Raw genomic sequence first — 27811 nt, 5'->3', positions numbered from 1 at the left:
AGTGAATCGTAAACAATTAGTAGAAGCTCTGACAACACCGTACTAAAAATTACTACTTACAATTGCTAAAGCTAGCGAGCAAGATTTGGATTCATATGATAGTATTTGCAGGCCCATTATCCTGTACATCCGTTAGTCATAGGTTAGGTTTATGGATTTAAAGGACTTTGACATTCTACAGTAGGCTCTGTTGGATTCGAACAAACACTCGCTTATTTCTTGTTGTATATTTTTATTACAAGCTGCTGTTGACGCAATCTATTTTGTGTGACATTTATTACCTAACGCCACAGAGGACTCGAATAATTATAAAATCAAATAGTGTACAAAAAAATATAACTTCTGGGGTGGCAGCACGTACCTTGATACAATCGAGGACTGTAGATAACACGTAATTTGAGATGAGTTCCATTGTGACTTTTACTTAAAAGACATTGTGAACTATAAAATGAAATGTCAAATGCTTTTGCTTTGAAATTATTTCATTCTAGTTTCAATTTTAAGTTTTTTTCGAAATGTTTTTCTTTGATTCGGAGAGTGTAAGTTAAGGCGAAGAAGTGTCCTGTGGTAATATCAAAAGAATATATTTGAGAGATAATAGCAAATCATTCACACGATACTCAGCTCGTTAGATCTTCCAGAAGACCGAAGATGAAAATTCAGTTCCACCAATTCTTCAATTTTGTGCAACATTAAATCACCTAGCCAGTGGAAGTTACCAAACCAATGTTGGAACAAATGTGTTGCTAAGTATGGCACAGGCAACAGTTTCGAAGTTTTTTCGCAGAACGTTGAGTCTCCTGGAAAATAAGTTTTGTCCGAATGGAGACAGAAAGGAGTATTATTATAAGAAATTTAAACTACCGGGAATAGTGGGCTGCGTGGATGGTACACACATTCCTATTTTAGGACCAAAAGAAAACGAGCACATCTATTTTAACCAAAAAGGGTTCCATAGTTTGAATGTAATGGTAGTCAGAACCTCAGTCTATTTTTTATTTATTGATATATTATTTTGTGTTTTCCATTTTTCTCATACAAAAATCACTGCCGACGATAACTAATTTCTCGAGTGAAAACTTTTGTTTCAAACGTTGTATGCTGCCAAATCTGACGAAACAATCGAGGACACTCGATTGAACCAAAATGTGTGCTGGCAATGCTCGATTGTATCGACTAAACTCGGTTGTATCAAGTTACGTGCTGGCACCCGTTTCTTAACATTTTGTAGACGTATACAGAACCTCTTAATCAAATTTTACAAAAACTATAATTTTTTTCCAAAGTGATTAAAAGAACCTAAAATTTGAATGCATCATTTACTACTACACAAACGTAAATGAGTGGAGAACTAGTAGTTTATGCGATTCTCCATCGAAACATCACGCTGTTATCATAAGGCCATTTTTTAGAATTAAGGAACACAATAATAGTATTCTATAATATTTAATATTATTTCATCAAAATAGTCCGTTGTTTTAAGAAAAACGGCAAAGTTACACATAAAAATGATTTATATTTTGTTTTAATTTTATATGAAGCAATGTTAATCATTTAATTTATATTTTACATACCTAAGCGTTATATATTGAAAATAAATTTTAACATCAGAATCAAACGCCCCAGCCAGTAAAAATTATTGTGGGTACATTTATTCCATATGAATTGGAGTTTTTTTTTAATTTATTCATTTATTAAAAGAAATTTTGGACAGTAGATTCCATTTTTTTATATCCAAAGCATTTTAAAAACCGTACAAAACAAACCGCAATGCTGTCCCACGATTTTATAGTCATTTGTTCCTTAAATAATGTGTATGTGATAAAGAGGATAAAATGAGGATTCATAGCTACTTCTGTTGACGAAACATTGATATCCCTGAAGAACAGAATATTTTAACCTGTGTTAAACTTCTATATAGAAGCCAATAAATTAAACACTTAAATAAAAACACAAATCTTTTCGTACCTTTCTTTTAGTTTACGTCTGCGACAAAGACCAGTGCTGATTTTGTATTTTTAATAAAGATGGAATTGAATTTGCGACGTTCGTTTTGAAAAAAAGGAAAAACATAGATACAAAGATCCACGCGCGTTCATCTTTAAACTATTTAACTAACTCTGATACGGAAAACTGAAAATATATATTTTTTTCCCAAAAAAATTTTTGAATAAAAGAAAAACTAAAAATAATGTTATGAAAATTAAATAACCAAAAATTCAAATTATTTCCAAAACAAATTCATAGAAAATGACAGTTCGATCTAAGTTAATGTTAATGAAGTTAATTTTAGTTTTCTTGGGAAAGAAATATTATAAATATAGGATTAAAACTTTGAAAATGCAACCACAGTTCATGTAATCCTGGAGTTACACATTGGTAACTTTTGAATCTGACCTGTGGCTGCAACATAAATATACTATAAATTAAATAGCGTAGCTTTTAAAAACGCTTTTTTTTAGTATCGACGCCTGTCGCGACTATTTGTTCTTCTGTGACCATTGGAACGATCTCTCTCACGTCGACGTTCCTTTTCCCTCTCTCGGTCTCTTTCACGTTCTCTCTCGCGATCTTTTTCTTTTTCGAGTTCCCTCTGCCTTATGCGTTCTTGATGTTCAGCAACGCGTCTTAGCCGGAATGCTTCCTTTTCGGCAATCTTAAATAAAAATATGATTTGTTAGTAGTGGAAATTATGAAGTACTTAACAAACCTACCTGTTCAGGTGTTAAAGGCAACCAATATATGCATGGGGTAGTCTTTGTTTTTCTAAACAAATCATCAAGTAATCGAAGTGGGGGATCGTTGTTCTTCTTCTTTATTTTTCTTGCTGAAAATAATATTTGCAATCAAAACCAAGTAAAAATTAACTAATTTAAAGTGGACAAAATACGGTTAAAAACAAAATATTAAGATTTTATATTTGACGATGCTAAAATTTGAGCCTCACACAAGCTATGAATATGCTTTTAAAGGTTAATCTAAAGAAATTTAAGCTTTGAGGTCAACTTGGTAGATTAATGGATAAATAGAGGAAAGGGCTCAAAACTGAAGGTGTTGGTCCTTCCCACTGTTTGTATTCCCACTTCAAGGCAGCGTCAAAGGCACATTTGAATTTAAGCATTTGAACTAGGGGACGTATTTAGCTTCTTTAAGTGTATCTAATGTTATTTATCATAAATGGGTTAAAAACATGAATTCCTAAGGTTTCTTGCATAAAATCGCGTTAAGGTATGCTCGACACAGTACTAATTTTAGTTGGTCTAACTGCATTCCTAAAAAAGTTCTTTTTCAAAGTTTAAAAACTGATTAAAAAAATGTACAATTTAAAAAAAAAAGTAACGAATCTCGGCACTGGACAAATTTGTGCCCAACATTTTGGTACTTAAAATTTTACAATTTCATTGACAGCTTTCCAGGTCTGCAACTATAAACAAAGAAAAAATGAAGAAATCTTCAGCTTTATACTGGCTACTTTTTCTTTATTGATATTTAGATGAGCTAGAACCTAACCACCTTAAATAAAACTTATTTAATGCGATGAAGGAGTTTTTCAAGTTTTCTTCATGGAACAGCAAAAAATTAAACAGCCATTGCGCTATACGTTCCATAGCTAAAAAAGTGTCAACATTTTTTCTTATTTTTAATAGGAGTTAAAAAGTGGCAACAGGTTAGGTTAGGTTGAAGTGGCTGTCCATGATGGAAACGGACACACTTAGGCCAGTTTAATGGCCCATTGTAATACCACATTAATCTCGAGGCTTCCTCTCAAGATCAATGGAACCAGTTTAAGTCCCTTAAGATCGTTAAAGAAGAATTCTCCTAGGTAATTCTTGCGTTTGAAGAACTGTTTCTTTCTCATCCTCGTCCATACAGCTTCTGCAAAAGTCATTTGCGAATACGCCTAATCGCGTGGCGTGCTTTCCTGTTAGACAGTGTCCGGTTATGATACCTATTATCGAGCTTATATGCGATCTGCTTAGAGAGAGCAGGCACGTTTTAAATCCAGTGTTGGCCAGATGTTTTTTGTGACCTGACACGTGGTAATGTTGTTCCACCTGGTGCCTGCCCTCCTAACAGCGTCTTGCATTAGCAACAGTTTACAAGTAGCCCGGCAACCAGCAAAGGTGATTATTAAACTGTTGTGCCATCTCCATTAGAGATGATCGACAGTTATGGACTGTTATAGAGTTTGTAGAGACAGAGTCCAGAGATTTGATAGGGGCGTGGCTATTTGAAAAATACGGATAACAGGTGGCGTTATCACGTTTTCTTTAAGCCAGGACACTTCCTTCCTTTATCGCCAAAAATTCCGTCTGAATCACGCTACAATGATTGGAAAGGCGGAATGAGAGACTTAATTTCAGTCATTCAGAGTACACACCTCCACCAACCCCTTCTTTTGTTTTTGACCCATCTGTGTAAAAATGGATTGACTCATCCCCCAAGAATGTTCTTTTATCCCAAAAAGATCTGGGAGGTATAGAAATCTGGAAATTTCTGTCGAAATGCAGTCTGTGTGCTTTGGAATTGATTCTAAATACCTAAGAATTACGGAATGGCCAATGTTGTTGTTAGTCCACTGCGACGGAGCATTGAGGCGAATAGCAGAGCTTGCGGCTATTTGTTTGCTAAATATGTCAAGAGGTGTTAGGTAGAGTAAGGTGTCCAGTGCCGCAGATGGGGTCGTGCGAAGCGATCCGCTTATACATAGGCAAGCTGAACGTTGGACTTAATTTAATTTATCTCGGTTTACAGATTTCTCTAAAGCAAGCCAGCATACTGCCACACCGTACAATCAAATCTGTCTGATTACCGATGTGTATAGCCAATGCGTGATTCTGGGTTGTAAGCCCCATTTATTACCAATAGCTTTTTTGCAAGAAAAGAGAGCTACAGTAGCTTTTTTGACTCTTTCCTGTACGTTGCGTTTCCAATTTAGTTTTTTTTATCTTAGATAAGACGCAGGTATTTAGCCTGGGCTGAGAATTTTAATTGGATTTCTTTAATATAGGGAGGGTTGACAAATGGAATTTTGTATCTCCTCGAAAAAAAGACTAATACCAATACTGTCAATTTAAATCATTCACAATTTCTGAAGAGCGTTCACAGTTTATCAAAAATTTTGATTGCTGACAACGATAATACCAATTCATCAATTTCATTGAAAAATGTCAACTAGCGTATTGATAATTGACAACCGTAATAGGGCTGTAAATCGGTTTTGTGCGGGTTAACAACCAGTCCACACCGATCAGCCCAAAGTATTAGTCTGTCTAAGGCATTTTGTAAGAGTTCTTTTAAGGTGTTAATATGCTTTCCTGACACTGCTATAGCAACGTCGTACGCATAGGCTATCACTCTGAAGCCCTCCGCCTCCAGACTAGTTAGGATTTCATTCACCACTAGGTTCCAGAGGAGAGGGGATATAACACCACCTTGCGGTTTCCCTCCAATAACGAAACGAGATGTTAGTGCAGATGTGATGTGTCCACGTTGTTAACGGCACCTTCGATGTCAAGGAAAGCAACTGTAGTGAACTCTTTATGATGGAGGGAATATTCGACGGTGCGTACTAACGTCGGTAACGCTGTTTCCACTGATTTACCTTTACAATAGGCAGACGAAGACAGAAGTCTTGTATCAATACTTGCCCTTAAATGGATATCAATCAATCTTTCCAAGGAAGGAATGATGATAGATTTATAGGTCGTAGATCTTTACGATTGACTTGCAAGCATTTACATTCTTTGGGTATAAAAACATCTTTAACTTCTCTTCATGCCGAGGCAACATGGACCAGGTAAAGACAGCTGGTAAAAATTTGAAGGATTGGTGCAATTATGTCAGAAGTCTTTTGTAGCTCGGCTGGTATTATTCCATCTAGTCCTGCAGATTTAAAAGGTTTGAAGCTGTTGAGAGCCCATTGTAGCTTGTCCCAGGCAACAGGAGAGTCCATGAAAAGTTCATCATCTGACCAAGCTAAATTTTCAAAACAAAAGGTATTGTATACGTTTGCAAACAATAACATCTCATGTCCGCGTCGTCAGTCATGGACGCCAACAGTCGGGAAAATTCCTTTTTCGTTATTATCTCCGTTTGTATAAATCCAATGCGTCCTTAACACGTCTATCGAAATTATCAGCTATACAATTTACTAAAATGTTTGTCTTAATCTTTTTAGCATACGCTTAACCGTGTCAGAGATAGATAGCAAAGAAAAAAAATAAAGATTCTAATAACAAATGTTTTTTGTTTGAAATATTATAGCATTCAAATTGTTGTCTAATCTTCTACTAAAGATTGCAGCATCCCATCAGTATATTTTCAGTTTTATTTTGTGATTTTGTAACTCAAAAGGATCTTATAAACAAACTTCCAGCCTTCTATCTTTCGTTCCGAGGTTAAACCCTTGTTTAATTTCTTGTTTTCGGCAACGAAGATAAATTTTAGTTCTGGTGAACAAATATACATCTGTCTGACGATCGCTACCAAGTAAACGAAGAATGTACAGTGATTTCGTCTAGTTTTTCAGCAGCTCTAGTTTGACCAATTTTAAATAAAACGCAAAATTAGATGATAAGTTCCACAAAATCTTGACTTAAAAGCATTTCTAAAAGTTGACAACACAATAAACACTTTCTAATAAAAATGACACTTAAAAGAGTAGGCGTACAATAATAACTCTATGGCCAAAAATACAAAATGAAAGGTAACGTATACCTGTAGAGACTTGCGTTAAGCTGATTAATTTTAAGGTAGGAAGATGAGAATCTGTTATAATAAGGTCGTATTATTCTAAAATATTTTGAACCAACTAATGTTAACAAACTTGGTGTAATACTTATGTACATATATTCTTCTGTGATTTGTATTTATTATTTTTCAATAAAAGGCACAGAAGTGGAACGTGTTCATTGTTTTTTTTTTGTCAGCACTGTAAGCTAAAACCCTTTTTTTTTTTTAATCAACAGTAAAAAATCCATTTTGGAAAAAACAGAAGGTAAAGAAAATATAAAAGTAATCTTCAACGAAACTAAAATACATACCAGGTGAAGCGCTCAAACTGCGACGGCGTTCACGGTCAGATGATCTTCGTTTTCTATCGCGTTCCCTTTCACTACGCTCGTCAATTCGTATGCTTTCCTTATCTACGCGATCGTTGTGAATTACTCTTTCACTACGTTCCCCACTGCGAATTTTGTCTCTCTTCCTGGCTCTCTCTGCTTCAATTTCCAATTCTTCTCTCTTACCAACATCCCATTCACGAACTGGTCTACCTACCTGAATCTGTATCTTTTCGTTAGTTGGTAGGAAGTGTCTTGTTTAATTTTTGTATTTTTTAATATACCTTCTTTTCTTCATAATCGAACCGATCCCTATCCCATCCAGTTCCGACGACACGGTTTTCCCGTCCAAGCTCATGCCCAAATTGAGGTCCTGCTTCTTGTGAAGACATCATTGCCTTCTCCATGTCGGCGGCTGTTCCAAAATCGACATTTAAACATTTCGGATTAGAAGTTGGCCAACGAACACCATGAAGGGCATGTCGTGTTTCTATAGCCTCACTTTAAAGTAAATAACATTATTAATTAAAATGAATTTGAATTGCTTTTGTTTTAAACAACTTACTCTTCAGTTTCATACTGAATATAGCATTTAGATTTGATTTTATCAATCCAAAAACGATTATCAACTATTTTTCCAGTTCTTGCAAGTAAGCCTTTCAATTGCAATACCGTAAAGGGTCGAACCAGATTTGTTATGTACAAAATAGAGCTGGTTTCATTCTTTGTTGGAATTGGAGGAAGATGGTCATCCCTATCACTCAGAATTGAAATTTTTCTGATTGGATTTTCGTACATTTTTGATGAGATGCGATCCCTATCAAAAACACTTGGCTTTTCAGTTCTTGATTTTACAGGGGTAGGGGATGCCTCTCCTTCCTCTCGCTCTGATTCAATTTCCTCCACTTCCGATGAAGACTCTAATTTAACATCGCACAATGGCACTGGATGTACATCGGAGATTAAATTCTTAAGGGAATCCGTTGAAATAGCTAGAATTTGTGTATTTGAATCAGTTGCCCTTTTCGAAAGCCATCTACGCTTTTTAGTGCTTTTCTTTTTTTCAGTTGATGGTGTTGAAACTTTTTCCGAAGTATTGTTGAATTCATCGTTTTCATCATTTTCTTGTTCTTTTTTTCTCAAAATTATCTGAGCCCGACGTTCTTTATTACGACTAAGCGTTTTCTTAGTTTCGCAAACAGTGGCTGAAGTTTCTGTTTTTTCTGGAGATTTATTCTTTTCTTGTTCTAGTTCTGTTTCTTTTGAATTTTCGCTTACCTCTCCTCCTTTGGTTTTTTCTACCACATTTTCAGCAACATCAATAGTTGGACTGTGGACATCAGTTTTTGGAATCTCTTTTTGTTCTTCTTCTTCTTCTAAGACGTCATTTGATTCTTCTTGGGCTAATTTTGTAGGAGTTTCGTCTTTGTTACTTTTGTTTTCTTTAATAGGATTTTCTTCAGATCCTTTGATCTCTGACAGTTCTTCTTCTTCTTTGGGAGTAGCTTCTTCAGTATTATTTTTGATAATGTCATTTTCATTTTTAATTGGCACTTCGGTAATCGTCTGTAAAAGATATAATATTCAGTATTAATACTATGTTGGCATGTATAGAGTTGTCTTTCATCTACAAAGTGATTGAAAAAGGTTTTAAAGGATTTTGAGCTCAAACGTGGTTTTGTTAACATTTACGGGAATGGCCAAATGAAATTTGTATGCCATCTTAACAAAGGTACAGGTACACATGAATGAATAACCCTAGACAGAATTTAATGTTAATAAAAAAAAAACTATTAAAAATCCGCGCAATTTACGGTCAGTATTTAATAATTATTTTTTTTTCAAAAATAATCAACAACAATTTATTACGAGAATATTTGTGTCAAAATCTAGCGTGGTTAATATTTAATGTTGACATTCTGAATCATCGTAAACAAAATCTACTTTTTCTTAATATGTGAACGTCTTAAGACCATCGTCAACAACCTGATAGCGTATCTTTACACCAAGAAAGTCTACAATCGACTACAATCCACCATTTTTTCTGGGACGAATATGACGACATCTTCGTTTGTGCTGGTTTTAAACAACTCAACTGACACTTTATATGTAAAAAAAAGGTTTTAGACAAGGTGATATACTGTAATGTGATGTTATTTCTTTAACGTAGTGCGTAGACTCATTGGTGCAAAATTTTAAAGAACTTATTGCTAAGGTTTTAACAATTTACTAGTTAGCAGTTTGCTAAATATTTATCAGTTTACTAATAGAATTGACAATTTTAAACCTTTGCTAACTTGCTAATTGCCTTTTATTAAAAAACGAGCATCTAAACATTTCTAAAAAGTGACAACAGTTCGTGAAAATAAACAAAGTAACTACGCTTTAAGATTTCCAACCGTTCTGGACCATTGCTTTTATAAAACAATTGTACATATGACATATGTATTTAACTAATTGCTAAACGTTAAAGTAGCGATTCCATGATTTAAACTATAGCAAATTACTTTCAGATAGTAAGTTCTTAAAATCGGTGAATCGTTAAAAATTAGCTAAATCACCTTTTAACCTACGATTTAACAATTAACTAAATCGTTTAAAATGTTGCGCCATTATCTTTAAAAAGTATGTCAAGTATGTGTGTATTGAAAGAGAGGCGACAAAAATGGGTTAAGCTCAAAACAAAGGACATACTGTAAGTTAGTTAAGGAATTTGTCTTCTTCCGCTATGAATGCAGGAAAGGACAACAGCGCTGAGATCAAAGGGAGAATTACTCTTGCTAACCACTGTTAAGTTCTATTTCAATTTTTCATAATTTGAAGATGTTAACTAGCTAATGCAGTACGAAGCTGTAAAAGTATATATTTAGATTCCAAGATTATGAAAAGGACTAAGCACTTAGAAGAAATTCAGTAAAAAAGAAATGCAAAGCTTCAGTATCTTATATTATAACATTCCTGCAAGATAATAACTGGGTTTCGTTTGCCCTTAAAAGGTAAAATCAACTCTATCGTTCAATTTCTACGAATACATATGGACCGTTACTAGAAATTGTTACCTACAAGCTCATTTTCAAAATAAACGAAACCGGGTATCTCTAAAGTATGCAACAAAAAGAAGACAAAACTTAATAGCTGGTAGCAATCGTTGCAGATACGGAGGCGGTAAAATGGAAATGTTGGTTAGGAAGCTTAGGTTGAGTAGATTTTCTAAGAAGCAACATTTCCACTTTACAAAAAGACTCCAATCCGCGCTGATTCAGAAGCGTGAGACAAAAACTGGGATTCGTGTGTTGTGATTTATAATTTTGACCAAGTTGATGTTTATGTTTGATTTGAGAACAATTAAGTGGTGATTCTCATCGGCTTTGTTGATCTTTTTGATGATTAAATGAAAACAATTTTCATTTGATCGTGTGTTGGTGAAGTGGAGAACCATCAACAGGATAGGAGCTTTTCTCATATATATGAAAATGGGTAGTCCGCAGGTTGGCTAGGAAGCCTAGACCTTTTCCAAATATAAAGCCGAAGAGAAACATCCTCTAAAGAGCAGTCTTATATGACAAAAATTAAATTTGTTAACAATTAGTTAAATATTCTAATTAGTTGAGCCAAATAAATGTTAAAGTTTTTTTACGTAAAATTGTTTAAAAAAAAAAAAAATTATATTTGGTGTGCGTGAATCTAAAAGGGAATTAATTATCCAACCATCAAAGCTCCCGAAAGGTATCCTGAAGGATAAAATACCTATAAAAGTTCAATGACAAAGAATCTCAACAGGATTGCGTGGCCGGACTCATAATCAGCATTCAGCACACCCAAGCTATAGAAGCCCGGTAGCCTAGAGTGTCTAGGCGCCGACAAAAACCCCGCCGTTAAACTAACATCAGTTCGAAGACCATTGTTAATATATATAGTTTTTTTTTAAAGTTAAACTATTTTTGTTTAAAAATTTAACAACTTTCGTTTAAATTAAATTTGTGGTGAAAATATAATTAGTCAAATACGAAAATCTTTTGATTTGATACGTTCCGCGAAACGTAATATAAAATTAGTTTAGTTTGTTTGAAGTTAGTAAAAGTGAACAATTTCGTACGTACATATATTACCATAACTACCAACCATCGACCCAGCCTTCCAGCAGCAGTGGCCACTACAGCAGAAGAACGGGGTAAGTCGGTTTTATTTCCTTTTTTATACATATACGTACATATATACGAATTAAAGCGAAAGTGTTCCTATAACAAAAAAAGATATGCTTATATACATATAACTTCAAACAAAGAGGGGGGTCCCGCATAAAGGGGAGTTGAGAGAGAGTCCAAAAGAACAAAGAAGTAAAAGAGACCTTGAAGATCCAATTTTTTTAATAAAATCGAAGACGATTCTTATCGAATCAATTACAGATTTTGCTTGATTGGCGTATGATTGCCACTTAATTTATTTAGTTGTAAAATAAATAAAAATTTCGAAGTAATAAATTAATTTTTGTGTAAAATTTAAATTTAATTTTTGTTACATGCATTATATACAGTTTATAGATTAAAGCCTTTTAAAATTTAAATATCTAAATAAAATATTTTGTTATTTAAAAAGGAAAGCTATGGATTTTTTATGAAGCCTAAAACCATGAAGATGATGGCTTAAGTTTTTGTTTCTAAAGGGATGAGAGAGTAAGGGGACAATGGGGAAGAAGTGGTAAGGAAAAGAAGCCGAGGAATGGGGTTGTTCTTAGCGAGGAAGACAACTAGGTAGGGAGGGTTAAGTTAAATATCTCGCGCATCAATACCACCGGGATGCTAGACTGGTATTATTTTTTGTGATGAGTCCTGGGTCGAAGAACCTTCGAAACCGCTGAGCTACGGGTTCAATTAAGCCAGTCACGACCCCAAACAGCAAAGCGGCTCGTTACAAAATAGTACTGAAATCGATATCAACTCTTCTTTAATACTAGGCCCCTATCTTATCGTTAGTATTCGGCATATAAACTTTACGTCCCTTCTATCTCTGACAATATTGTTACTATACCAGTTATTAGTACTAGAATTGGTCTCAAATGCTTTCTTCACAGAAGCTTTGGTCAAATAGATACCAAGTGCAAATTAAGAAATCGATTATATTTGAGTTCTAAACTAATCTTTTCTAGTAAAAAACAAAAAAAAATTAATTAAATACAAAAGAACAGCTTTTATAGTAAAACTCAGTAATTTATAAATACCTAAGCATTGACGATCATAAGTGAAAGTTTAAATTTCGGATATCTTTGACATTAAAGAGTACCTACGTTGAAAAATAAAAAAGGTTTATCCAAAAAAAATAAGCAGCTTTTATTTTCGCACGGACTTTTCAAACGACCCTCGTATTTTTAAAACAGTTATGCCGGGACTATTTCTTCCTATTACAGGTTTTAAAATATGTGGTTGTGAGAAAACAAAATTTGATTTAATTTAAAATAATACTTTTAAATTTGGGAGCAGTACGAAAGCGTATTAGTTTCGATTAAACATTTAAAAGCTAAGGTACATGTTTTCTATTAGTCGTCCTTCTTCATATACGGGACCAATAGGTCAAAGTTACACTTTTCCCTTGAATAGGACTTAGAAATTGCGATATCTTTGATCGGGTATAGTAGTAGCTTAGATGTTTTGTTTAGATTTCTAGATTTAAAAAACTTTGACAGATAATAAATTTAGATTTTATGGCTAAAAGTAAGAACGATTCTAGTTTCACAATATTATGACCTAGATAACAAGAAATGGAACTCACTTCATACCGCTACAACAATAACGTTATGACCAAACATAAAAAAAAAACAAAAAACTTAGTACGGTTGACTTATGCAGAACTAGTAGTTATGAGAATGTATAGAGGATACTATATATTTTCCGGTTCCTTGGAAGACATTCCTTTAATGACCTTTTTACCATTCCAAGCAAAATCTTGTTAAATCTCTATTTAAATAGAATCATAATGACAACTGAGAGGATGATGGTGAAAATTGAGCATCGCGCTGTAATTATATTTCTCACTAAGCAAGGAAAAAGTCAAAAAACTATTCATGAAGAAATGGTGGCAGTTTACCAGGGATCCGCACCTTCATTATCAACTGTGCAAAAATGGTCAAGTGAGTTCAAAAAAGGCAGAGAGAGCATTGAAGACGACCCCAGCTCCGGCGCCCCGGCTAGTGCTTATTCGGGAGAAAGCATCAAAGAAGTCGAAAAACTTGTTCTCGAGGATGCCCGAATAAAGGTGAAAATGATGGCAGGGATCACCAAGCTTTCGACTGGTACCATTCACACATTCCTTCATGATCATCTTAACCTTTCAAAGGTCAGTGCAAGGTGGGTGCCACGAATGCTCACAGCGCCTCAGAAAAAAGTGAGAAGCGCATGCTGTAGAGAGCTTTTGAAGATGTGTAGTGAGAACGCGGACGGTGTTATGCATCGGATTGTTACTGGGGACGAAACATGGGTTCACCACTATGACCCTGAAAATAAACAAGAGTCCATGCAGTGGCATAACAAAGGAACAGACCCCCCGAAGAAGTTCAAAGTCACTCCGTCTGCCGGGAAGCTCATGGCCACAGTTTTTAGGGACTCAAAGGGAATCTTACTCATTGAGTACAAAAAAAAAGGTGAAACCATCAACGCCAAATCCTACGCTTCCACTTTGCATAATTTGCGGGAGGAAATTAAAAAGAAAAGACGGGGTAAACTCGCAGCGGGTGTGTTGCCTCATCATGACAACGCTCCTGTTCACACGGCGCGAGTTTCCAAGGCTGCTGTGCGAGATTGTGGTTTTGAAGAAATTCAACATCCACCCTATAGTCCAGACCTTGCCCCTAGTGATTACTTCCTGTTTCCGGATTTGAAAAAATGTCTTCGTGGGAAAAGATTTTCCGATGATGAAGAACTCAAGTCGGCAATAAATTTGTATTTTGCAGGGAAAGAGGAAACTTATTTTTTTTTGAGGGTTTAAAAAAGCTTATCTCAAGATGTACCAAATGCATTGATGTTAGGGGAGATTTTATTGAAAAATAAAAACAATTTAAATTGAATTCGCATTTTCCTTCATATCGATACCGAGAATATATTGAACGCCCCTCGTACATTATTTGCAAAGCTACAAAATGGCTTCCACACATATAACACCTATCTTTACAGCCTACCAACAGGCGGCAAATCGGTCCCTTAACCAAACGTCAAATAAAGGTACAGGACGACATTGATAGTACGGACAAAATGACTCATTCTGCATGTGTACAATGCGATGGTGACCGCCAAAGGAGTATGGGCACCTCGCCCATAAGCCAGCATTTGCCCTCACTGCCATTTACATTACTTCAACACTAATAAACCTATACGTCCTAACTTATCTGGTGTATACACCAACCACTGGCTTACCAAACTCACCCACCAGGCGCAGCAGGGTGAAATTGCTACAACGGGTATGGGGGGAATGGCCTACCTTTTTGGGATAGAGTAGGGGAACAAGTACAAGTAACTCACTCAAGTGAAATGTGAATATGACGACTGACATCTACAAATAATTTCCGGATACAGATTGCGGAAACTACAACCACGTCTTTAACGGGATCAGTAATGGGTCTGTTATCATAGGTTTTCATCTAGGATATAACAATGAATCTACATTGATTATTATATACATTATAGTAACCTAACCTAACTTACTTTCAAATTCCAGTTATTTTAAAAACATGCTTACATTTTACGGCGAAGACATACATAGGTGTGTTCAAAAAGTATCCGGAATGTTCGTTTTTTTTTCAAAAAATATTTATTTATTCGTTTACATCAATGTAGTCCCCCAGATATAATACACTTATGTCAGCGTTTTTACCAATCTTCGAAGTACTCTTGATATTCAGCGATTCGGCTTTTATTTCTTCGATCGAGGAAAAACGCCGTCATTTCATGGGTCTCTGCAATTTTGGAAACAGGAAAAAGTCACACCGAGCCATATTTAGTGAATATAGAGGTTGGGGAGAGGTTGTTTTTTTGATCAAACATTGTTTAAACAATCAAAAATCGCGGAGCTCATAAAAACACGTCGAACCTTAGCAACTACCATAGACAAAGTAAACAGTGCATATAGCCCCCACAAAAATATACCGCCCTTCAACTCTAAAGCAGCTAAAAAAAAATATAATTTTATGGTTGACTCCAGTAAACACAGATAAGATAGAACACAGAAAATGTTGAGTATTGTTTTCTTTAAAAATAGACGACACTCCATGAATACAAATATTGAAATGGGTTCTTAATTAGTAATAAGAAAAAACAAAATAATAATAAAATATATCAGTGACTACAGTACAGCGTTACCGACCTTACCAACCAACATTTTTTAAAGTTTGTAAAAAAACAGATGATTTTCCTTAGTAGAACACAACATTTATGCTAAGTATTTAGATGGCCGGTATCTTGTAAGGGGCTTAAGTGAATTATAGTAAAATTAACCTCTTCTTTATAAATCCAAATGTTTTGAGCAAATAAACAACAAATAGAATGGGCTATTTGAGTTAAACATGTACAAGATATGTTAAAGCTTTTCTAATCCTAAATAGTTTAATAAATTATGTTTGTGTCGCAGAGTTAATAAACCGTAAAAATTGTGGTGTGCATAAAATTTTTGTAGGGGTTAAGGCTATGATTCCTTTTTTGAAAGTGCGGATCAATTTACATTGAGCTCAATCAAATTATTTGTTTTCAACGTTTGTTAACAATTTTCTGAAAACTTTAGAATAACAATTACATTTATGTCGCCATGGCACTCAAAACACAACCGGAGAAGCATTTCTATGAAATAAACACAATATAAAAAATCTTTTTTTAATTACCTCAAGCCTTTGATCCCTCAGAGAATCTATTTTCGTATCTTCTTTAGGCGTAGGAACGGATGATTCCACTTCTACCAGTTCTCCATTATTTTTTGGTTCAGCAACAGACGAAAGTGTAGCTAAATCCTCATTAGGCACTTCATTTTGGCCATTTTCTATGTCAGTTTTATTGGTTTTTTGCGGCGTTTCAGTTTGAGAAGACGACCGGCGCGACCTCCGCGAACGTTTTAAAACAGGAGGCGGAGACTGAACAACATCAGTTGATTTTTTCCGTTCACTTCGGCGACGCATTTTTAGAGTTATGAATTGAATGAGGTTCAATAATAATTGTCGGTGGTAAATAAAGAGCGCCTAATAATCTAATTACTTTAACTCTGCTTATTCACCCAAAACTGTTTTTATTGATTTATTCTGTATTGAAACTAAATAATACATTTATTTTAAGAGCAGTAATACCATAAAATATATTGATTAAACTAATTTATTAACCACGATGAACTAAATCAAAAATCACATTCACACCAAACACAATCGGAATCCATTTTGATTTTTTAATGTAATTCCAACTACGAATTTTATCGCTATACAGCACGCGACAAAATATATTCACTTCACTGTTCACTCTTGTGCGAAACAAACATGAAGTTTCAAATTCGCTGATTTACATACAAACAACGGAATCGAAATCTATCTCAAGCTGTTTTCAACCATATCTAAATTAGGCGGGTTCAGATTCTCAAAAATGTTTGTCAAATTCCGTTTGTGTTGCCTCAAATATTTCAATTTTCAATTTTATTCAGTTTTCAAAAGAAGTTTATGTATATTTCTAAGATTTCAGAGATTTCCATATTCTCAGAAGTAGAAACGTAATTTCTCACTTTTGCTGTCAGAAATCTGAGAAGAAATGATTCGATTTCTCAAGAATTCTCGCACATTTCAAAAGAAAAAATAAATGCTAAACTAATTGAATTGTTAAATGAGAATAAGAATAGTGAGAATGAGAATAGTGAAGTGTGATTATATTTCATTTTGCTGTTCTATCTATTCGTTTGAGGAAATTTTCAGATATCTTATGAATATAAACTGGCCAACTCTTTGTATCTAATAATAAGATTATTTTATAATCAATACAAAATATGTATCATTATAGTTTCAATAAATTATAAGAAATAAAATGCTAATTTAAATTCAAAAAATTTGTTAATTACATTCAAATTTAAGTAAAAAAAGTAAGTTAGTAGAATATCTTATTCTATTTCATTCAGCATAAAACAGTGAAAAAACAAAATAGTAAAATAGTGCAGGTTTGAAAATTTAAAGAGTGATAGTTTTACAAACTCGCAAAATGAATACAAAATTTAATTTGAAAAGTCTTACTGGCTGAACAGAATGGTGTAGCTGTAGCCGTTGCTTATAGCACTGTCAAAGTTAAAAGATACGAAAATACTATTCATCGACACAATGAGAAGCTGTAGCTGTAGCTAGCAAGTTGACTCAACTTTAACTTTTGGCGGCGCTACAAGCTACATTTGAGATGACAGATGGGGAAAATCCATTTCATTCTTTGACTTTTCACTTTTTTTTGGGAGCGTTCAATGCATTTGAGAATTTTTTCTGGTTTTGTAACTTTTTTATAGTATGCTACCATACAAATTCAGTTCAAATATAAATTTCGTATGCGTTGAACATGCCCGAATAAATTTCCTGCGCTACACCATTGTGGGCGACCTTTGCTACATTAGTGAGCGTTTTTATTGACAGCTTATACTACAGCGATTTTTTTAGCTACAGCTGCATCTCATTAATTAATTAATTAGTTCTTTACATATCTCGTGAGTGCAAACTACAAAAATAAGTACAATTAACAAAGAACTGGTGAACAAGAAGATATAATATGACTATGTATGTCTCCCAACACCATAACAGAACGCATAACGTGTTGTTGAACAATACATTAAGCTGGCTATCTCTCATTACATTGGAGTTAAAGAACTTTTAATATGAAAATATTAACTACAAGTTATTTTGAAAGCATATTCTGAATTGATAAGAAAATATTTTGGCATTTTTCTGGTTTAGCAAATATATTTATGAATATGAACGCGACATTGTAAACCTGAAACAAATTTATTTCTAAAAGAAAATTTCAAACGGCGCAAGATAAAAAAGAAGACTATTTTTATAGACGAAATTGCTTTCGAAGGTATTTTCGATTTTATTTATTTTTTAACCATCGCTCAAAATTCAAATAAAAAGTGATTTGAACGCTTTACATTTCTAATTCGTTAAATTAATAACTAACCATATTTGTCGAACATATTTGGAAATTGCAACCCATCTAAGTAAACTACGTTTTCAAACAAAGTGGAGAGCTCGAGTTGAAAAAGGGACGCAATTTCAACTTAAGCACTATTCACATGAGCACGACCAACGAATGAACGAATATTCGTCGATTTGACATTTCTTTCACATGAGAGTTTTTAATTCGTTGCGAATGAAGTTTGACAAGGAGTCACAGCCAAACACCATTCACCACCGAAACCAAAACAAGAATGATTTTTTTAGGTTAAGTACATGCGATTATTTTATTCGTTGCAAGTGTGGATAATATGGACCGCGAATAAAGTTTGACAGTTCGTATCAACTACAATTTTTTTCGCAACGAATAAATTTGTTTTCTTAAATTTATTAATATATAATATTGAAAAGTAAAAGTGTGTATCATAAATCAAATAGAAACTATATCGCTATCGTTTTGTTAAGAATTTGTGTGAAAATATGTCTTCAAACGCATATAAATTCACATTTTGTAATTCATTTATCGTTCGTTGGTCGCGCTCTTGTGAATACTACTTTAGGTTTTTCGTCCTTTTTAGATAGATTTCCAATTGGAGTTGAGTTTAAATAAAAGTTGAAATGACATTTAATGCCTCACGTTGATGTTGCATTAATTTCATAGTGTAGTCAAAATTAAAATACATGGCTACAGGACTAAATTGTGATATTTGTTCGCTTGAAACATATCAATGTGAACAATATTTAGGGTCCCTAATTATTAAAATAATGTATTCTTAACTATGTTGAATTATGAGTTATTACTTTGGTGTGTTTTTATGGAAATAATAACTCCGTATAATAAAAGTTGGAAACTGACACAGACAAAATAAAAGGAGGGAAAGAGACATTAAGGATTTGTTTCCTTAAATTCTTGTATCGGATAGACTGAGATAGTTATATAGTTTTTAGATGGCGAGATAAGATTGTGTAAACAGACAGAGCTACTGGGCTTGTTGGCTCTCCACACACTGCAGAGCAGAACTTTGACGATTTTTGACTTGCTGAAAATCCCAAGAGAGCTACATCGGCTCTGGTCAATTTGCATCTTTGACTCTGTGATGTATGGCTAGTTTTTGTTTCTTAAAAAAAGAAGATTATTGAGGCAAAGAAACACAAGATTTTGTTGTTAATTATAATTTGTTTCAATGGACCTACAAGATGGCAAGCATAGCTAAACGGGTGGGATTGCGACTAGCAGTCCATTACTAGTATGTCAGTGCCAGAAACCTCACCATTACTTCTAAACTGCTGCTGTACAGGACGATGGTTTTGCCAGTACTCACATATGGATTCAAAACCTGGGTGATTTGGAACTTAGATCTCTTAAGTGTATTCAAAAGGAGAGTTGTTAACCCCTTTTGCAAAAAACGACGATTGCGGATACACCAGATTATGAATTGTAGGCAATCTAGCTCGAATTATATATCGTCACTCCAATGGGCTGGAAACATAGCTCTCATCGGTACGCGACTATTTACCTCCGAAGGTAAACCGGCGGTGGTAAATTTTCCAGAGGTAAACTGGCAGAGGTAAACCGGTGGAAATGAACTGTCCCGCTTCGGCTCGCATGAGCTAAGAGGAATCAGCCCGGAAAGTCCTTTGAAGTACATCTTATGTTAAATGACAACGGAACAGGCCAAGCTTACGCTAGAGAGATGATGTAGATCCACTAAGCCTGAAGCCTTGAACTGCGCAGCTAGTTGGCGTGGGCTCTCCATTGGGATAAATGGAGAATTTTTTAGGTGAATTTCACTCATTTTCGAACTCAAAGAGATGAATATGGTAAAAAGTACACAACTTCCCTTAATTATAAGTTATGTCCTACATGAAATTTTGAAACTTATATAACGGATACCGGTGGGCTTATGTGGCGAAACCCCTGACATCCTGTGTTCATAAAAAAGAGGTTCAGAACAGATTGAACTAACTTTGTAACCTGCATTATGTGGTTCTTGCTAATGAGCTCGTTTAGTAGCCTGAATGTATACAGACAATTTCTAAAGTTACCAAACAATCTTTTTTATTTGAAGTTTCCAAACAAGCTTTTTTTCACAGATGTACACGTTGTTGAATGTTGACATTTCTCAATCATAACATTTCTTTTAATATTTTGAATTTTTAACTTTGTGTTGTTACATAAAATTTATTGAACTGAAGGCCGGTATTTTTTAAAATGGACCTTTCTCTGGCCACCAACTTTATTATATCAGTTGGAGCATATCTAACGTCCGTTCAGATAATACCATCTTTTCGAGAAAAACTCATAAAAGCCAACCTCTTTGGACATGATTTATGCAAAAAAGATAAAACTAAAGTGTATGTGGAGTACTTCCAAAAAGATAACAATCAAATGCAAATTAAAAGATTCATTTTAGGCCGGAGTCCCTGGGTGTTGTTACAGCCTGCGTATTTTTAGTTGCAATGTTCTTCTTCATTCCAGTGCCATTTAGTTTTTTCTTGAACAAAAAGGATGATTTTTCACAGGAGGAAGTAAGCAAGACTTTTCATTTTGCCCTTCATTCACTAATTAAATTAAAAATGTTCCAGTTTGTAGAATTGATAGTGTCATTGTTGTCCATTTGTTGCATGATTTTGTTGGGATTCGCTGATGATGTGCTTGATCTCCGATGGAGACATAAGGTGCTACTGCCCACTATAGCAACACTTCCTCTTTTGATGGTATACTATGTGAATTACAATTCAACAACTATAATTGTGCCAAGATTTGCCAGATCAGTTTTGGGACTGTCTGTTGACATAGGTAAACTTTACCAATCAATCAATATTATTTCGAAGGTACATTGTAACATACTTAATGTGTCTTTCTAGGTGTACTTTATTATGTGTATATGGGTATGCTTGCAGTGTTCTGTACCAATGCAATCAATATTCTGGCCGGTATAAATGGATTGGAAGTTGGCCAGGCTATAATAATTTCAGCTTCGATTATTCTTTTCAACTTTACTGAACTTTTACTGGGAAATCAAGTAAAGGCGCATAAGTTCTCACTGTATTTAATTTCACCGTTTTTAGCTACGACGCTAGCTTTATGGAAATATAACAAGTAAGTTTGATATTTGTATAAGAGTAAGCTACCTACTTTAGTGTCGAGATTCGTAATTAATTTGTATTTCAATGTTATAATACAAAATGTCTTTATTATACTTCGAGATGGTATTGAATCATGTTTAAATAAGCCTAATTTTATTTTTATTACTGAAATCTTTGATAATGAGAAAGGTAATTTCATAATTCCTGGGTATACTTTTTTTGCCACTAGTAATAATACTTATAGTGCTGGTGGTGTTTTCGTAATTATAAATTAATTGTGATGTTGTCAGTAATAATTTAGTCACTGCGGATTTGATTGAAGTTACTCTTGATTTGAATAATGAAAAACACTGCTTGATTTGTGTCTATAGGCTTCATGATGGTGGTAGGGATGTCTTTCTTGAGGAACTTAATACTCTGTTGATGAATGAAAAAACTAAAAATTTGATTTTTCTGGGTGACATAAATATTGATCTTCTCTCTAAAACCCAATACGTCGATAACTATTTAATGTTGTTGGCTTCGTATGGTTGAGATTCTTATAGAAATGTGCCTACTAGAATTGTTAAAAACTCTAAAACAAGTATTGATCATATTTTCTGCAGGAATTTTATCTCGTGTTGTTAAACCAGTTAGCTCATTGGCGATTTAGGTATCACCGATCATTGCATGACTAGCCTTCATTATGTAGACTTCGTGGTTAACAAAGATGTAACTATATTATATGGTGAAGTTAAGAAAATTGATTTTACTAGACTCAATTTGTTTTTACGATTTGAATTCTGGGACAGTGTCTATAATGAAAGTGATCCTTATTATTGCTTATGATAAATTCATAAAAAAATTAGGTAATTATCTTGATAGTTTATAGACGCAAACATCATCTGGGGGACTACTCTTTTGATAATCCTAGTGAACTAGCTAAAAAGGATATCAAATATCTTCTTCGCTTTATAAAAAGCTCAAAATGGTTCGACTAGTTAGAAGTAATTCTCTAGATTCATGTGGTATCACAACGGGCCTTTCTCTTGGCCTAAGTGAGTGGATTTTTAATCCGCAGCCACGTTAACCTAACCTAACCTAACCTTGATAGTTGTACACTTACTTACTTAAGGTGGCGCTACAGTCCTGTGTGAACTACGGCCTCACCCGACAAACTTCTCCATCTACCTCGGTCCCTAGCTAGATATCTCCAGTTTCGCGCTCCAAGTTAGATGAGGTCACCTTCCACTTGTGCGCGCCACCTGATCCGCGGTCTTCCTCTGCTGCGCTGTCCTGTGGGTGTGGATTCAAAGACTTTCCGAGCCGGAGGATTGGTTTCCATGCGCTCTTCGTGACCCAGCCATCTTAGTCGTTGGACTTTTACCCTTCTGGCTAAGTCCACGTCGCTGTACAGCCCGTACAGCTCGTCGTTCCATCTTCTCCTCCACTCCCCTTCGATGCATACGGAACCGTAGATCATACGAAGAACCGACCCAAGTCCATGCTCCTACACCATATAGCAGGACGGGGATGATAAGGGTCTTATATAGCAACACTTTGGTCCCTCGAGAGAGGACTTTACCACTCAATTGCTTTCTTAGTTCAATGAAACAGTGGTTAGCAAGAGTTATTCTTCGTTTGGTCTCAACGCTGGTGTTGCTTTCTGCGTTAACAGCGGAGCCTAGGTAGACGAAGTCCTTGACTACCTCAAAGTTACGTCTGTCAATGGTGACGTTTGTGTAGGATTGACCATGAAGAATTCACACTGCTCCATAAAGGTTGGAAACAACTTAAGAGAACATTTCGATGTCAAAAGAGGTTTTAGACAAGGTGATGCGCTGTCATTCACTCAATCCACTTCTTGTATAAAAAAATCGCTTTCATAATAGTTTAAATTTATTTCAGGAGTTAAAAGTTCTTCCTTGAGGATGTCTTTTTTAAGAAGTGAATATCAATCAATAAGAAATAATCCTCGATACAATTTAAGAGTGAATTCTATGAATTTAGTATCTATCCCTTCTTATAATAAAGTTCACTTTCGCAGATTTTTCACAATAGTAGCACCTTCAGTTTTTAATAAATTGTCTTTCTCAATAAGAAGTCTTAGAGTATTGTCCATTTTCCTACAAAGTGTAAGGTCATGGCTGTTTAGTTACGATCACGTACAAATTGAAACCTTATTATCTATAGTAAATTAATTTAAAAAAAAAAGAAAAAAAAACTCATTTCTACTAGCTCTAGCTGTAAGCTAAGCTAAAGAGTGTCTCATAATTTGTAGTGTTACATAGAAAACTATGCTTATTCGGAAGATAACTATGTTTTTATTCTTTACTATATATTTTTTGTTGTTATTTTTCAGGTAACTACTAAAATCACTTAATTAAGAAATGTTTGTTTTAAATTATTCTTAATTTTTTTTATATGATATATTTAGCTGATTATTATGTTTTGCCTTAATAGGTTAATATTAATTAATTGAGATAAATGCTGTTTATCTTTAACGTCTTCTTACTTACTTACTTACTTACTTAAGGTGGCTCTACAGTCCGGGCGGACCTGGGTCTCAACCAACATGCGTCTCCAGCCAGCTCGGTCCCTAGCTAGCTGTCTCCAGTTTCGAACGCCAAGTGGGTTGAGGTCCTCTCCCACCTGGGTGCGCCACCTGAGTCGCGGTCTTCCTTTACTGCGTGCGTCGTCCCTCGGGATTGTATTCGAAGGCCTTCCGGGCTGGAGCGTTGATGTCCATCCGCTCTACATGACCAAACCATCTTAGCCGTTGGACTTTAATTCTGCTAACTAGGTCAGTGTCGCTGTACAGCCCGTACAGTTTGTCGTTATATCTTCTCCTCCATTCTCCATCTATGCGTACGGGACCAAAAATCACCCGAAGAATTTTTCTCTCGAAGCATCCTAAGCGGCTCTCATCTTTCTTTGACAGGGTCCAGGCCTCAGCGCCATAAATGAGAACCGGGATGATGAGTTTCTTAAAGATGGTGATTTTACATGCTCGAGAGAGGACTTTACTTCTCAATTGCCTTCTAAGTCCAAAGAAGCAGCGATTTGCAAGAGTCATTCTTCGTTTGATTTCAGCGCTGGTGTCGTTGTCTGCATTAATAACGGTGCCTAGGTAGACAAAGTCCTTAACTACCTCAAAGTTATAGCTGTCCATGGTGACGTTTTGTCCAAGACGTCGTCGTTCAGTGTCCTTTTTTGATGACAGCATATAATTGGTCTTGCGCTCATTGACCACTAAACCTATCTTCTTCGCTTCCGTCGCAATGTTCAAAAACGCTCCACTGACATCACGCTTTGATCTTCCAATTATGTCAATATCATCTGCATATCCGAGTAATTGGATGGACCATTGGAAGATTGTGCCTCTAGTGTTGACAGTCAACAGAATGATGTTGAAGAAGTCGCATGACAGTGCATCGCCTTGTCTTAAACCTTTTTTGACATCCGATGCATCGGTAGGATCTTTTCCTAACTTGATAGAGCAGCGTGCATTCTCCATCGTCATTCTGCACAAACGGATAAGTTTGACAGGGATGCCAAAACTAGACATTGCTCGGTAAAGCGCTTCCCTATAGATGCTGTTATACGCGGCTTTAAAATCGATAAAGAGATGGTGGGTATCGATTTGAAGCTCCTGGGTTTTTTCCAAGATCTGCCGTAGTGTGAATATTTGGTCGATAGTGGACTTTCCTGGTCTGAAGCCACACTGATAAGGACCAATCAGGTTGTTGACGAATGGCTTCAGACATTCACATAATACGGCAGAGAGGATCTTATACGCAATGTTAAGGAGACTGATGCCTCTGTAGTTGGCGCAGTTTATAGGGTCTACTCTCTTATGTATCGGGCACGCTATGCTGAGATTCCACTCATCGGGCATGCTTTCTTCCGCCCATATTTTGCAGATGAGTTGGTGCATGCTCCGTACCAAGTCATTGCCTGCTGCTTTGAATAGTTCGGCAGCGATGCGGTCAGCTCCAGCAGCTTTGTTTGACTTAAGTTTAGATATAGCTATCTTCACTTCGTCAAGGTCGGGTAGGCGGAATTGTTGATCTGCGTCGCCGAGGTTGAGTGGTTCTATCTCCCTTAAAGCGGAATTCGGTTCGTCATCGCCGTTATATAATTTGAAGAAGTGATCTTTCCATATTCTCAGCATCGACTGCGGTTCTACTACGATGTTTTCCTGATCGTCTTTACAGGCTTCGGTTCGTGGCTGGTACCCTTGGGAGGTTTTTTTTTGCCTTTTGGTAAAATTTACGAACCTCATTCCTGTTGTGACATCCTTTTATCTCCTCGATCGTGCGCTTCTCATGCTCTGTTTTTTTCCGTCTAAGAATACCTCTCTCCTCTTCTGCTCGTAGAGCTCGCGAGCAGCTCTAGTCCTTTTGTGCAGCGCCGTTTTGTATGCCTCTTGTTTTGCTGCGTGCGCTTGCCGGCATTCGTCGTCAAACCAGGGGTTTCGCTGTGGTGTGGTGGCGGTTTGAGCACTTCAGAGGCGGCATCTCTGATGGCTGCAAGGCAATGTTGCCACTGGTTTTCAATGCTTAATGCAGGAAGCATAGGACTCCTTAAGAGGTTATTAGAGACTCGATCGGAAAAGGACATGGCAGTCTCTTGCAATTGTAACCGTCTAACGTCGAATCTTCTCACAGTACTTCCTTGTTTTGGCTTGGATCGGGATATCCGTAGCCGTACCTTGGCTACAGCGAGGTAGTGGTCCGAGTCAATGTTGGCCTTTTGGAATGTTCGGATATCCTGGATACTGGAGAAGTGTCGTGCGTCGAAAAGTCGCTTTTCAAAAGTTATTATTCATTCTTATTTTTAACGCGAACTTATAGACAGGTAAATACAAATAAATAAATATGCATATTGTTTGTGGTAGATTTTAATTCTTCTTAACTACCGTTTTAATGAGCATTCTACTTCTTTCAAACGCAAACTTCCTTCTGAAAGCACAACGACATGTGCTGTTAGGGAATTAATTAATTAACAAAAGTATACGAATAATATTATACTCAAGAGCTTAAAGAGCATATTTTTACGCCAGCTCTTAACAGAATATTGCTAATAATGTTTGTTTTAGTAAAATATCTTTCTTTTTTATTTCCAGATATCCAGCGAAGATATTTGTTGGTGATACGTTTTGTTATTTCGCCGGAATGACATTTGCAGTTGTTGGCATATTGGGTCACTTTAGTAAAACCTTACTACTGTTCTTTTTGCCGCAAATAATAAACTTTTTGTATTCGGTACCACAGCTTTTTCATTTTGTGCCTTGCCCACGCCACCGACTGCCTCACTACGACGCCAAGACTGACCTTTTGCATATAAGTACAACAACATTCAATAAAAAAGATATAGGACGATTTGGAAAATTATTTATTACAATTTTTCGAAAGTTGAGACTAATTTCGTGGACCGAGAAACCTGATGGAACTATTATTACGAATAATTTTACACTTATAAATTTTGTTTTAGTTGTTTTTGGTCCAGTACATGAATCAATTGTAACTAATATGCTTCTGGGCATTCAAGTATTGAGTACTTTAATTGCATTTGTTATTCGTTATCCTCTTGCAAGATATTTTTATGATAAATGATTTTTTGTTTAAACTTGCATGCATAACTATTATTATCTGTAAATAATGAACTATTCCAAAGTGAAGAAATAATGTAAGTTAATTAAAAATTTAAATAAGAACTGTTCGTTTCTCTTTTTAAATTATACTAAGCTAGACCAAAGTGAAATAAAAATGTAAACTGATTTTAAAAATAAAGCATTTTCGTTTCTCTTTTTATTGGCTTGTACAGAAAATATTATTTTTTGATATTAATATATGAAAAAGGGTGAAATCATTTTATATTTTGGATAACCAGTTTTTTTCAATATGGGAATTGTTTTTAGCAAAACAAAATTAATCAATTTTTTAAGACTTGTGACTATTTTTTCTATAATTTCTATTAGTTGTTATAGAATTGGTTAACAAGGTAATGTAGTTGGTCATCAAATTATAATTTTTGTAAGGTTTTTTGATTTTTCTCTTTTTTCAATTCTATCCAGAAGACTCAAGTACGTTATTGGAGCACCGGCCCAAATATGAGAGTTATACTTGTAACCGAATGGGCTTTTGGTATTAAATTTATTCTAATTGAATGAATATTTTTTTTGAATTCGAATAGAAAACCTAAAACCCACTTGACACCGACCGACGACGACGAACGCTTCCAATTTATGTTCTTTTTTGTATGACTGTTTTCAATTCCAAGTTGTAAACAAAATTTAACTACCCTCTCGCTCTAAAGCTAGGATAGGTGCACTGCTCCTTCTAAAAGGAGATCTTTAGTCTTATGTGTGTGTAGTGTGTAATGTCTTCCCTTTTTTTAAATGTCACTCGACAGCACTATAATTGAGTGACATTCACCACTCCATTTATAGGATGTATCGGTGATGGAAAATCGCAACTTTGTTGCCGCATCATATGGCAACATATTCATGTTGCAT

General features: G+C 35.3%; 2 protein-coding genes across 6 annotated transcripts; one reads left to right on the top strand and one right to left on the bottom strand.

The window, feature by feature from the left end:
* Positions 1-1430: 1430 nt before the first annotated feature.
* LOC129949585 (apoptotic chromatin condensation inducer in the nucleus) lies at positions 1431-16518 on the bottom strand. 5 transcript variants are annotated; one of them, XM_056061136.1, is made up of 7 exons: positions 15925-16518; positions 7630-8630; positions 7349-7565; positions 7047-7293; positions 2715-2827; positions 1969-2656; positions 1431-1913 (listed from the first exon to the last, which is right to left on the bottom strand). In XM_056061136.1, the coding sequence occupies exons 1-6, from the start codon at positions 16213-16215 to the stop codon at positions 2459-2461; spliced, it is 2067 nt and encodes a 688-aa protein (XP_055917111.1). In that variant the 5' UTR covers positions 16216-16518; the 3' UTR covers positions 1431-1913; positions 1969-2458. The 5 variants fall into 5 exon arrangements, with proteins under 5 accessions (XP_055917111.1, XP_055917114.1, XP_055917113.1 ...); XM_056061139.1 differs by having other exon boundaries at positions 1431-1910; XM_056061138.1 differs by having other exon boundaries at positions 1431-1900.
* Positions 16519-20312: 3794 nt separating this feature from the next.
* LOC129949594 (UDP-N-acetylglucosamine--dolichyl-phosphate N-acetylglucosaminephosphotransferase) lies at positions 20313-27086 on the top strand. The gene is made up of 5 exons (XM_056061150.1): positions 20313-20577; positions 20637-20751; positions 20809-21022; positions 21091-21325; positions 26420-27086. Exons 1-5 carry the CDS (start codon positions 20435-20437, stop codon positions 26907-26909), a joined length of 1197 nt encoding a protein of 398 aa, XP_055917125.1. The 5' UTR covers positions 20313-20434; the 3' UTR covers positions 26910-27086.
* Positions 27087-27811: the final 725 nt, after the last annotated feature.

The sequence above is a fragment of the Eupeodes corollae genome, chromosome 3 (assembly GCF_945859685.1).
Source record: "Eupeodes corollae chromosome 3, idEupCoro1.1, whole genome shotgun sequence".
In the NCBI taxonomy this organism is placed as follows: Eukaryota; Metazoa; Arthropoda; class Insecta; order Diptera; family Syrphidae; genus Eupeodes; species Eupeodes corollae.
This window is presented reverse-complemented; position numbering and strand designations above follow the sequence as displayed.

What these genes read in the sequence shown, in the direction of transcription:
- LOC129949594 (XM_056061150.1), top strand. Translation starts at nt 20,435, where the DNA reads ATGGACCTTTCTCTGGCCACCAACTTTATTATATCAGTTGGAGCATAT. An exon ending in AAAAAAGATAAAACTAAAGT is followed by an intron (nt 20,578 to 20,636) that starts GTATGTGGAGTA and finishes GATTCATTTTAG; the next exon opens with GCCGGAGTCCCTGGGTGTTG. An exon ending in GGGACTGTCTGTTGACATAG is followed by an intron (nt 21,023 to 21,090) that starts GTAAACTTTACC and finishes GTGTCTTTCTAG; the next exon opens with GTGTACTTTATTATGTGTAT.
- LOC129949585 (XM_056061136.1), bottom strand. Translation starts at nt 16,215, where the DNA reads ATGCGTCGCCGAAGTGAACGGAAAAAATCAACTGATGTTGTTCAGTCT. An exon ending in TGAGGGATCAAAGGCTTGAG is followed by an intron (nt 8,631 to 15,924) that starts GTAATTAAAAAA and finishes TATCTTTTACAG; the next exon opens with ACGATTACCGAAGTGCCAAT. An exon ending in TCGATTATGAAGAAAAGAAG is followed by an intron (nt 7,294 to 7,348) that starts GTATATTAAAAA and finishes ACTAACGAAAAG; the next exon opens with ATACAGATTCAGGTAGGTAG.